Here is a 13,463-nt window from a genome sequence, read left to right as displayed (position 1 = left end):
CTAGAATGTTACAACAAGGTACTGTCCACTTGTAAGACTTACCCTCTCATGTGGCGAAGCTTCACTATCAGGGATTATAGCAAGGATGCTACTGTAATACCTAATTTATCTAGTTTCTTCTCTCTTTAGCTAAGGCTGGCCTTAAAAGATCTTATTCACCTTTAAAGCTCACTATCCATTCTTGAGATCTTGCTCACACAATCTAGCTAACTCTCTTTGAAGCAGACAAGTATTCACTGCATTTGCTTTTGGTAGCAGTCATAAATAAATATACTTTAATACTAAGTAGCTGGCCTCCTACTATGTGGAAGATACAAATCTGAGTCCCAGACCAGGAGGGGTGGGGAACACTACTGAAGCTGGAGGGAGGATCAAGCATAGCTCACCAGCAAGATCACTGAAGGGTTCTGGAGAGAACCATCTCTGGACTCCCTTTTACTGAATGGTGGAGGAGAAAAAATAAAGTGAGAAATCTCTTTGCCCTTTCCCCATCCCAGAGGAACAGAAACACTAAATATGAGAAGGAAAAGCTAAGAACAAAATTTGTTTCAGATCCAAAGTCAGGAGAAAAAACAGCAGCTACCTGTAGGGTCATCTCAGACATTGTATGTTATATATTATGATATGAGAGGGTACCCTGTCCAGTAATTTTTCTGACTTCTTTAGTAGTCTTCCTATTTCCATATGTTATTCACAATATTCTTCTCAGACATTTGTGATGAAATGCATCCAGGTTTTGTATATCTTTCTCGGTAAATTGCCATGTCTCACTGCTATATGTTGTGACAGCGATAACAATTGTACACATTCAGTTGTGTCTTGAGGGAGATGTTTTTGAGTCTTCCAAATGCAGCGTTTGCCCTCCCGATTCTTCTTCTTATTTCCTCGGAACTAGTACCATCTTGGCTGATGGCACTTCCAAGATACGTAAAATTGTCCACCTTCTCCAGTTTCTCTCTTCAATTTTGATTTCTGTCCCTATAGGCTTATCCTATGACTTTACATTTATTTGCATTGTATCTCAAACCTATGCAAGAATGGCAAATGTGGGTAGCCCAATGTGCAGCAAAGCATCGGATGGACTAAGGTCTATACAACTGTAAAAGTGGGAATGACAGATGATGATGACCTATACGGAAGTCAGCTTTGATAGATCGTGAGCTGTACAAACCCAATGTTGATATTGCAGACTTCAGGAAACAAGACTTGCAGATGCTGGTTTTGTCCAAGAGGCCAATTATACCCTCTTTTGGCAAGGTAAAATCTGTGAAGAAACTCATCTGCACGGTATCAGTTTTGCTGTGAGAAACAAGTGGGTAAAACTCGTAGAAACACCCAATGGGAAGTCAGGAAACCTCATAGTCATGTATGATGGCCTGAAGAAAGCTCTTGGTCCCACTGTTGACATGGTTGCCCCTCTCAAATCACACAGTGGTGAAATCATTAGAGATAAAAGGAAGCAGTTGTCTCATTGGGTTGAACACTATTCGGAGCTATTCGCACAAGAAAGAAACATCACCAGTAAATCACTGGACCAAATACCAAGTCTACAGGTCATGCCAGAGCTAGATGTGAAGCCCACTGTAGAAGAGCTAAGCAAGGACACTGATTTGCTATCAAGTGGCAAGGTTCCTGGAAAAGATGGCATCCCAGCAGAAATCCTCAAGTGCGGGAAAGACAACCTATTACCATATCTTCATCAGCTGCTACTTAAATGCTGGAAAGAGGGTGAGGTACCACAAGAGATGTGTGATGCAAACATCATCACTTTGAATAAAAATAAAGGCGAAAAGGGCAACTGCAACAACTTCAGGGGTATCTCGCTACTAAGTGTAGCAGGAAAAGCTTTCACGAAAGTCATCTTAGTTCGCCTACAACAGCTAGTGAATCATGTCTACTCTGAATCACAGTGCGGGTTCAGGGCTGGAAGATCAACTACAGACATGATATTTTCTCTGCGTCAACTCCAAGAAAAGTGCAGAGAGCAAAACCGACCATTGTGCATTACCTTTCTGGACCTAACCAAAGCATTCGACACAGTCAGCAGAGCAGGTCTATTTGCAATAGAAAAGATACAATGCCCACCAACCCTGTTAAGTCTTATACGTTCGTTCCACAACATGAGAGCAACTGTCCAGTTTGACAGGTCCACTTCGGACAGCTTTGAGATGGAAAACGGAGTGAAGCAAGGATGTGTTCTTGCCCTTACACTCTTTGGAATGTTCTTCTCAGTACTCTTGAACTTTGCATTTAAGGACATGAAAGATGGAGTGTATCCCCACGCAAGATCAGATGGGAAACTCTTCAACCTGTCCCGAATTAAATCAAAGACCACAGTCAAAAGGTGCTAATCAGGGAACATCTATTCGCTGATGATGTTGCCCTCATAGCCCACAATGAAGATCTACTACAAGAACTCATGGACTGCCTTTCAAGTACCTGTCACGCATTTGCTCTCACCATTAGCATCAAGAAAATGGTTGTATTAGGACAGGGGGTTCCACAAGATCCTTCAATTACCTTAAATGCAAACCAGCTAGAAGTAGTCCAAAAGTTCAGTTATTTAAGTTCCACAGTGACCACCAACCTCTCACTGGATGATGAACTAAATGTTCGTATTGGAAATGTTCACCACCACCTTTAGCAGACTAACTAAAAGACCGTGGAACAATTCAAAGCTTACCATCAAGACCAAAATGCTAGTGTACCAAGCCTGCATCCTCAGCACTCTCATGTATAGTGGAGAAACATGGACAACTTATGTTCATCAGGAGAAAAGATTAAACAGTTTCCACCTATGTTGTTTACGCCGCATACTCAACACCAAATGGCAGGATAAAGTCACCAATGCAGAGGTTCTTCAAAGGGCAAATGTAACTAGTGTGACAGCCATGCTCAAGCGAAGACGACTGCTCTGGCTGGGCCATCTGAGTAGGTTGGAAGACGGACGCATACCCAAAGACATGCTATATGGGGAGGTATCAGAGGGAACAAGAACAACAGGATGTCCAAAGCTTTGCTATAAAGACACATGCAATCAACATATGAAGGAATCTGGAATTGATCCTAACCAATGGGAAATCTTGGCAAGTGATCATAACAAGTGCCGCTATTGTCTCCATCAGGGTATCGAAGTCCATGACAGAAGCTGGCTCCTACAGCTTGAAGAGACAAGAGTCCATAGGAAGCAAGCAGCTCCCAACCAAGATACATACATTTGCAATAACTGCCAAAGATCATGCAAATCTCGGATTGGACTATTCAGACACATGAGACATTGCAAACCATCTACATCATATGCTGCAATTCCCACCATCCCTTGCAGACGACAGGATGCCAACAACAAGGTCTGTACAACTGTAACAAAGTGGGAATGTTCTTAATGTTTTCTCTGAATACTGTGTGTGCCTCCATTTTCCCGCTGTGTTACTCAAGTATTTGGGTGGTGGGATAAGGATGTGTGACCTTTGCACAGACTGCTAGAGTGCAGGAGTGACTGGCAACTGATAGCCAGGCCCATCCTCTGCAAGGAGCCAGCCAAAGGTGTTGGAGAACAAAGAGAGAAGTGGAGGCAAGGTCATGTGTTTGCCTGAGAAACAGACAAAGGCTGGAGATGGAGCAGCTGGGCATGACAGAGGCTGGGCTGCCAGAAGCAAGTCCGTCTCCTGGTTTGGGACTCGGGGGCAGAACCCAGGGCTCTGGGCTCTCTATCTCCCCCTGCCCAAGATGGACTGTGCTGTAACCAGGAGTCTAATGATCATTATTGTTTTCCTTAGAGCCCCAGCTCATGGAGTCAAGTGGATACTAATGATTTCAGCCTTCATTCTTAAAGAAAAATGAAGTTTCTAACCCTCGTGGCTGTGGAGAAAGCTTCAAAATGTGACTCCAGTGAACCCTCAAAGCTCAAAAAGCAGAAGGTAAATACAAAGAACACCAAACTTATTATTTTTACATAATCTCATGATTCTAAAGTCAATCTCATGTTTTTTTGTGAACCTGCTTCATGATTTTTGAATATTTAGGGTTAGCAAGACTGTCAGAAAGTGACTTGAAAATGTCAGTTTCACTCCTGTTTAAAGTCAGTTTCTAGTCTAGTATTTGTAGGGGGATAATATCCCTAGAGCCCAAGGCAGATTCAGTACAAACTCACAGGGCCTTGCCCAAGTAGGATATTTCCAAAAGTTAAATGATCTATTCCAAGCTTGGTGAACTGCAAAAAAGTGATAGAAAGTAATCTAGATTTTTCTACAGTTGTTAGAATTGTTGTATTCAAGAGTTAGTAACAAAGTAAGAACATACATTAAAATGTTATACCTAACCAGTGTCCCTTAAGTGACCTGATACAAGATGTCAGAACAGGTTAGTATTAGACCTAAGTGGGTCTAATATTTATTTAATTTCTTCCTTTACATAGGAATTAGATGAAGTGCTTCTGTCAGCTAATTTCTAAGTTATTATCTAAAAAAAATAGTTTTCAGGTGCCTAAGTAGCCCCTGGACTCACAGTTAAAGTTGCCCCCCCTCACCAAAATCTGAAATGGCGCCCCTGGCTGTCACTTCCTGCTTTCTTTACTAACAAGATCTGTTCTATGTTGTGTTGACGATGACTAATAAACCCTTCTGTTTCACAACGGTGGCTGAGAGTCACTGCTGACTGCAAAGCTGGGGGGCATATAAGGCTTCCCCATGTGTCCCATTCAGGTGGACTCCCTGCAGGAAGTTCACCGTGTGAACAGGGGTGCTGAACACTCCGAGGTCAGACCCAGGAGGTGCTAAAGAGGAGGAGGCTTGCCCGAGTGAGAGTATGCCCAGAGGGGAGACACACTGCACTACAGTCCTGTCTGACTTCATTCAGAGTGGTTCCAAAGCACTGAGTCTGTGACTCCATGACAACAACAGATTGAAACAATTATGTATGTGGATGTATAAGAAACACCTTGACTCCAATATATGTTTGCAAGACCAATTCAATAATACAAAGTCTCTATATAAAGTATAACTATATATATAGTGTATATATATATATATATATATATATATATAGTAATACTTTATATAGATATAGTCAGTAATATAAAGTCTCTAAATACACATTTCCTCCACATACCACAACCCTCTCAGAGAAAGCCCCCTAAATACATAATTGCAAAACTGTATATGTATAATTAGGACAAAAATCATAGGAATATTACTGTAAAAATATCCTACATCCTAAATGCAAAACTACATTTAAGAGGTATGAGCAAATGCACATATTTTCGGTGTACAGGTGAATCCCATCATAGGCGCGTTTAACTTACACGAAATCAACTATACGCACTCGGCAAAAAGAAGAAAAATAACAGGATACCTGTAAATAGTGCGAACGATTCCGCCCACCATTCCACTCAATGAGCATATGCCCCGGAGTGAGTGTGAGATGGGAGACATGAATCTGCTGTTCCCTCAGTCGGTCTCAGTTCCCATGTGCCTCTCATAGTGTGAGCATCTCGCCATGCTGAGTGTGATTCTAGTGTTTAAAAATACTGTATGTATTTTTCATACAACATGGCCCCTAAACGCAAGCCAACTACTTCATCTGGTGCTCAATCAAAGAAACTGCTATCTGTTCCAATGCTAGAGGAAAAACTGGCTGTATTGGATTTATTGAGAGATGGTATGTCAGTCTCCAACATGGCACAGAAATATGGCTGCAATGAATCTAGCATCCGTGCCATCAAGATTCGAGAGAGAGAAATTCATCAAGCCGTGGCATTAAGTGCTCCAATAACTGCTAAGGTTATGAGCCAGGTGCATGATAAGACTTTAGTGAAGACTGAAAAGGCATTAAACTTATGGCTGGGAGACATGAACCGTAATTGTGTGCCTATCAATGGCAACATGTTGCGAGAAAAGACTCTTAGCCTCTACGCGCTGTTCAAACCTCCCGCCAAAGAGGGACAGCCTTCTGATGAGAAGGAATTCAAAGCCAGCCAAGGATGGCTTAATAGTTTTAGGAACTGCTTCAACCTCAAAAATGTGCAGACTACTGGTGAAGCTGTATCTGCCAATGAAGAGGCAGCAAAAGCCTACCTCGAACAATTAAAGAAAATCATAGAAGCAAAGGGCTATCTTCGGAACAAGTTTTTAATGCTGACGAGACTGGGCTCTTCTGGAAAAAAATGCCCAACCGCACTTAAACTTCGAAATCAGAAAGACAAGCCCGTGGCTTCAAAGCAGCTAAAGACTGTGTGACTGTTGTTTTGTGGCAATGCGGCTGGGCATTTAATAAAGCCGGGCTTGCTCTACAGGGCTGCAAATCTCCGTGCCCTAAAGGGCAAGAACAAAAATCTCCTGCCTGTGTTCTGGCAATCAAATAAAAAGGCTTGGGTGACGGCAGCATTATTTCTGGATTGGTTCCACAAATGTTTCATTCCTGAGGTCAAGCGGTACCTTGAAGAGAAAGGACTTGACTTTAAAGTGTTGCTGATCGTAGACAATGCTTCTGACCACCCTGCGGCACTCCGGTTTGCGCATAATGACGTTGAAGTCGTCTTTCTCCCTCCCAATACCACCTCCATCCTCTAACCTCTCGACCAAGGTGTGATTCGCTGTTTCAAGGTCATGTACACAAGGCTTACGTTCTCACGGATCTCATTATGGATGCTGATCCCAATCTTAATGTGATGGAGTGTTGGAAGTCCTTCAACATTGCCGATTACATCACTTATATTAAACAGGCAGTGGATGCAGTCAAGCCTGAAACAGTCAATGCATGTTGGCGAAACCTATGGAAAGAATGTGTGAATGATTTTAAGGGTTTCCCAACCATTGACAAAGAAGCGAAACGCATTGTTCAGATGGCCAGGCAAGTGGGTGGTGATGGCTTCGTCGACATCCTTGAGGAAGAAACTGAAGAATTAATTGAGGGCCATAGAGAAACATTGACTAACGAAGAGTTAGAGGAACTGATAAAATCGTCTATAGAAGATGAAGATTATGACGACGAACAGGAAGAGCCAGCAAGTTGGAATCTTCATAAATTTGCTGAAGTGTTCAAAGCAGCAAAACACTTGAATGATTTAATTTCTGAATACAATCCCTCTATGGAACGAAGCCTCGTATTACGGACGATTTGAGACCATATCAAGAAATGTTTGAGCAGCTCAAGAGACAACAGCGACAGTTGCCGATCACCATGTTTTTCAAGGAAAAAGAACAAGCAGCAGATGAGCCTACGCAATTAACTTCTCAAGCTGAACCGGAGCCAACCACTTCGTCTACGACTCACTCTCCGTCACCCAAGCTCTCCGTCACCTCCGTCTCCTAGATCAACATCAAGCCCTGATGACCTCCTGTAATTACCTCCCTGTAATTACCCCCTGCAATTAAAAATACAGTACTGTAAAATTTTATTTTGCATATGTACTCTTTATTATATACTGTATACATTATACATTTACATCTATTACTGTACAGGGTTGTATACACAAAACCATGTACAGTATACTGTACTTTATGGGTAATTTAAGGAATTTTCAAGGGTAATTTTGACTATATGCAATTTTCGCCTTACACATTGACTTTAGAACCTAATCCCTGTGTAAGATGCGACTCCACTCTGTATTCTATGTAAGGGTTATTTCTTTTTGCTTACTTTCAGCAGACTTATCATTTTAGTTGTTTAATAATAAGGTTTACTTGAAATTCAACCAAGTTTCTCTATGAGGGCCTTGCTTAAATGCAAGTCAACTTGTCATGAATTTTTTTTTATACTACAGTTTTCCAGCAAGAAATCCCTGTTCTTGAACAGTGGTGAGGACAGTAATGGAAAATATAATTTTCTCCATCAAGATTAACTACAGAACAGAATAAGAAAAACAACATGAGTCATCAGGAGTCCTACACTGTTTAGCATGTTCTAGAAGGCCTGGAATCAGAGGACTGAACTTAATTTCAGGATAGTTAGGCAAGAACCCCTCCTACACGTACTGTAAGACTCATTAGCTGGCAGATTGCCTAAGTTTTCTGCACTGGTTACCAATTTACTTCCAGGTGAAGTTCAAGTTGGTAGGTTACTATCTGTAAAGCCTTTCATGATGCAGGTCCCATTGCAGCAATCACTGGAACTTTCACTTTTAGAATTAACTTCCACTAGAACAGTCTGAACCCACATCTGGCCCCTTTGGAATATACTGTAAAATTTAAATCTTTGTTAAATAAAACCAGTCCTGGAATCCACTGATATTTAGTCTGTCATCTGAGTTTTCCCATCTCTGACTCCTTCAGAGAAATTATCTTGCATCTGTAAGGGTTTGGGATATATACATCCCCAACTTTAGGAAATGTTTGTTTTGTACCCTATGTAAATATCATCCAGATTCTACAATAGTAGTTGCATGTAAACAGATGAGATCCTTCATCTCAGTTTTCATGCAGTACAACACAATGCATTACCATTCCAACTCACCCCCTTCTTGGTGTTTTACCTTCATTAATTAACTTATGTTCCCCAGGGCAGGACTTATCTTACAAACCTAAACCTAAACCTTATCCTGGGTCTACTTTTCAGCTGGCAGCTACTAAGGTTTCCCCACGAAGGACATCACATACATCATCCTACCTTTCTCACCTCAGAAACAATGTCATACTTTTAGTGAATCAGAATAAATGAGACCTACCTGGTCTAGCTACCAGGACAACTCAACAGAATCACTCTGTACCTCCACATAGTGTCCTATACTCTGCCACCTGCCATAGGGTATTGGGCATGGATGTAAATAATAATTATACAAGCAGTTTATATCAGATTTACCTTTGTGATCTACTGCTGTTACAGAATAGTATGACCCCTTACATATTATCAGTGAACCTATTCGCATAAATACCGTTAGTATGCAACATGTAAAATAAGAAGTTTTGACAGGTCACAAAGGTAAATTTGAAGTTGACCAGATAAGGTGATAGAAGTTGAAAAGGAATTCCCTTCCTCTGAAGAACGGCTGTATTAAAATTGAAATATTTGGTATAGCAAACAAAGCCATTTAGAAAGTAGAGCTCTCAAACATTAGAACAAAATTATATTTCTTTTGAATTAGTTCACTTTTTCTAGTAAGTAATTTAGTAACTGATTTTTGGAGGAAGCTGATTGTTCAATTATGTTACATTACTTCACTTTTTAAATCTCTTTATATTTGATAAATGTTTTATCTGATTTAGTGAATTTTAAAAGCAAACTGTTTTGGAAAACTATTTTTAGGAAACATTTTTAATACTGACCAATAAGTGCAAAAAAATTCAAAGTTAAAACTCCATTTTTAAATCATTGCTAATGAACAAACAAAAGAGATTCACAGGTGTTGATGTTTTTACTTACACAAAAGCATTAAAGCATGTCAACAATTTGTACAGAATTTTAACTTACTCGTGCATTAATGGTAGTATGGTCCATGCACCATCATGTCTGTCCATCTGATGAATAAGCAGAACTCTAGGTAATTCCTTTAAGAAAACCAAAAATATTCTTATGAGACAACAAAGTATTTTACAACACAGTATTTTCTTAGATGCCTAATTAATTTTAAAACTAAATTCTTGTGGAAAGACTATTTCACTCTGTTATTTTCCATAGAACTGAGTAGCAAACAGGCTTGTAGACTAAAAGAGACTAGGGATGTAGCAGAGGGATATAATTCAGACTCTTGGAGAGGGAACTTCTTGCAATTTCTTGTTTCTAAACCCTCTCTCAGGTATAAAACTAATGCACCTCTCACTTCAGTGAAATTTTATAACTATTCTGGATAATCTATCTGGTTATACCACTTCTGGAACAATGAAATGTTTATCTTATAAAGACAGTGTCTATAAATGAAAGTGGAGTATGCAAACTCTTCTAATGAATTATACATAAATTATGTTAACCAGAAATACTTATTTAATTCTATAGAGCTAATTTATCATCTAACAGAAGATTATAACATAAAGCCCACTATTCTTGATGACACCATTGTTTTTGTTCCAATTCCACTGGTATTGTTAGGAGTAGTTACTACAAGTATGCAGTGTCCCCAGATTTCCAGTTAAGACTTAAATCAACAATCCAGTGTATTTTACGGGACATTATACGTTTTACTAAAATTTCAAACAACATTTGGCCGTTTACTGTTAGTGTGATTCAAGAACCACCACTGCATGTTATCAGAACACATTTTATGAATATCATAACAATATGATCTAATGGTTCTAGGTAAGAAAGCAAAAGGATGAAAGGGCTGGATTAATATACACTTTGGATATAAGCAGGAGTTACACACAAAATTTATAGGGTAATTTACAGTATATGTAGGAAGAGAGCAGTCTGAACAAAGTAAACTGGTTCAATCACCTTTCCTTGGCTCAGCTCCTCTCTTTTGGGAAGCACCAATGGGATGAAGCTCAGAAAAAGCACTCTCCCTCTCCTCATATCGGAGGCTCCTCCATTAATGGAAATGGAGGGAACAATCTTATCCTTAGCACAATATCTTTTCCTGTACACATATTATTATTATTATCCCTTTCCCTTAGGTTTAGTCTACGTTCTGCTCTTGTAAGCTCTTTCTGGTGCTGTCTTTCTCCTTCTTTCCTAACTCTCTCTAAAACCAGAAAATGTTAGGGTGCCGATCTTTCCTTTTATCCATCTCCAGAGATGCACCAACTCTATTCTTCTCCTATTATTCAAGCAGTGGTCTACAGAATCTATTCTGTCATAGCACATATGTTTCTCCAACATGACAGAGGTTGTCTATATGGCTCCTACTTCAGCATTTCACATCTCTCTGCCAAAAGCCTTACTAAATTATGCTAGGGTTGCAAACTTTCTAATTGCACAAAACTGAACACATTTGCCCCACCCCTTGCCCCTGCCCTGCCCCTTCTCCGAGGCCCGTCCCCCACTCACTCCATTCTCCCTCCCTCCGTCACTTGCTCTCCTCCACCCTCACTCATTTTCACCGGGTTGGGGCAGGGGGTTGGGGTGCAGGAGGGGGTGAGGGCTCTGGCTGGGGGTGCAGGTTCTGGGGTGGGATCAGAAATGAGGGGTTCAGGGTGCAGATGGGGCTCAGGGCTGGGGCAGGGGGTTGGAGTGTGGGAGGGAGTGCAGGGTGCAGGCTCTGGGAGGGAGTTTGGGTGCGGGGGGGGCTCAGAGCTGGGGCAGGGGGTTAAGGTGTAGGAGGGGGCACGGGGTGTAGGCTCTGGGAGGGAGTTTCGGTGCAGGAGGGGGCTAAGGGCTGGGGGGGTTGGGGTGTGGGCTCCGGCCAGGTGGTGCTTACCTCAGGCGTCTCCTGGAAGCAACAGGCATGTCCAGCTCCTAGGCAGAGAGGCCAGGGGGCTCCACGTGCTGCCTGCCCCCGCAAGTGCCACCCCCACAGCTTTCCTTGGCCACGGTTCCCGGCCAATGGGAGCCTTGGAGCCAGTGCTTGGGGCGGAGACAGAATGCGGAGCCCCCGTGGCCACCCCTGCGCCTAGAAGCCAGACATGCCTGCTGCTTCTGGGAGCCGCAGAGAGCCAGGGCAGGCAGGGAGCCTGCCTTAGCCCCACTGCGCCGTTGACCTGACTTTTAGAGGCCCAGTCAGCAGCGCTGACCGGAGCCACCAGGGCACCTTTTCAATCAGGCGTTCTGGTCATTTTTTAATTACTTTTTTAAAGTCACTTCTGGCTTGGAACGTAGCGTAACACACTTCAGCCCAAAATGTGCCAGGCCCTTTAGAAACATACAGGCAGTAGAAGTCCCTGCCCCTAAGATCTTACAATCTACACAGACAAGACAAACAAGCAAACATTTATTTAACGTTTAGGTACATGTCTTCAAAGTACTTTATAAACATTAAAGCAATCTTATAACTCACCAGTAGATAAGCTGTAATAAAATTATTTTATAGGTATATAAATGAGGCAGAGGGATGCTAAAAGCATTGCTCAATCCACAGTGAATCAAGCAGAGCTAGAAATAGAACTCAGGGCCATGACTTTTCCTAGCTGTATGCATTAAAAATCTTCTCCATCAGTAAGCTAAATATTTTGAGAATGGCTTACCAGATTTCCACATGACAATAACTGCTCAGAGTCTAATAATTTTTTTAAACATTTTTGTTAATACTGAAATTTCACAGATTAACTGTTAATCTGAGACAAATATTGGCAGAATGTGGCTATGCAACCTAATTTAACCAAATCTGGTATGCAAATACTTAGATTCACATAGTATTGGATATAGTTTCACAGCTGTACAGTGAAATCTATCAGTATTGTACAGCTACAGCCAATGTGTAAAGAAGCAGTGTACTAACCAAGAAGAGATTAGAACTTTCATCGATTTTAAGGCCAGAATGAGCCTCTGTGATCACCCAGTTTGATCTCCTGCATAACACAGCCACAGAAGTTCACCCTGGAATTCTTATGTCTAACCCAACAATTTGTAGTTGAGCTAGGACATATCTTTTAGAAAGTCATCCAATCTTGATATTGCTATGATATATGTAATGTGCCCTGTGTGACTTCTACATGCCATTGTATGTGAGTGCCTTGTAATCGTCAGTGAAATATAAAACTCAGTAGTGGATGGTGATATTTGTATTTAAACTACAAGTCATCTGATCAAAGTGTCAACAAATGCATGCCCAATACAGATTATGACTATGCAGAAATACATAATATACACCAGAAAGGGAGAAGAGCTAGATAAAATAAAGGACTATGTTTGTACAAGAACAAATTGGTATAAACTGGTCATGAATAAATTTAGGCTGAAAATCAGAAGAGAGTTTCTAACCATCAAAGGAGTAAGGTTCAGGAAGAGCCTTCCAGTCGGAATACTAGGGGTGAACAACCTAGCTAGTTTTAAGATGGAGCTTGATAAATTCATGAAGATTATATGAAGGGGTTGTCTTTGACAGCAGCAGACTGGACTTAGTGACCCAGGATGAGTTCTATGTTCCTATGTAGCAATTTATTCAACCCTCTCACACAGGAGAAGTGCAAAATATATCCAAAAGTTTCTCTTGGATTTTCCTTTAAAAAGACATACCATATTGTAGGTCTCTGTAGGATTTCTGACATAGTGAAAAGATAGTGCAAGTCTCTGAGCTCGAAACTCATAAAGAAGGGCATCGTGCCAGGAATTCTTACTGTCAAATGCGAAGAACTGCTTTTTTTTTTACGAGAGTGATCACCTAACTAAATTCACTTAAAACTAAATCTGTATTTATAATAATCAATTTTAAAATGCTTTGAAGCCACAAGTATTGATAAGCATCAGACAACCAGTTATATTCCAAGGAACCCGAACCATTTTTTCACAAAATTTTATCCAAACAAAAAATGCAAGTGATGTACAAATATTGGTTTTGCATGAAACTACCAGTAACAAAATTGCTTTATTTCAACTTAACACATCATCAGTTATTAGGTTGTTTATCCAAGGTTGCCTTGACCTACTACTCCTGCCCAGAA

At 41.0% G+C, this 13,463-nt stretch overlaps 1 protein-coding gene across 1 annotated transcript in view; it reads right to left on the bottom strand.

Moving 5' to 3' along the window:
- B3GLCT (beta 3-glucosyltransferase) overlaps nucleotides 1–13,463 on the bottom strand; it is a 139,766-nt gene that overhangs the window by 61,312 nt on the left and 64,991 nt on the right. Inside the window, exon 5 of the mRNA XM_077806366.1 lies at nucleotides 9,403–9,479. Within this exon, the coding sequence (XP_077662492.1) occupies nucleotides 9,403–9,479 (77 nt within the window). The remainder of the gene's footprint in view (nucleotides 1–9,402; nucleotides 9,480–13,463) is intronic.

The sequence above is a fragment of the Eretmochelys imbricata genome, chromosome 1 (genome assembly GCF_965152235.1).
Source record: "Eretmochelys imbricata isolate rEreImb1 chromosome 1, rEreImb1.hap1, whole genome shotgun sequence".
Taxonomy (NCBI): domain Eukaryota; kingdom Metazoa; phylum Chordata; order Testudines; family Cheloniidae; genus Eretmochelys; species Eretmochelys imbricata.
The sequence above is the reverse complement of the archived record's forward strand: the minus strand, read 5'-3'. Positions and strand labels throughout refer to the sequence as shown.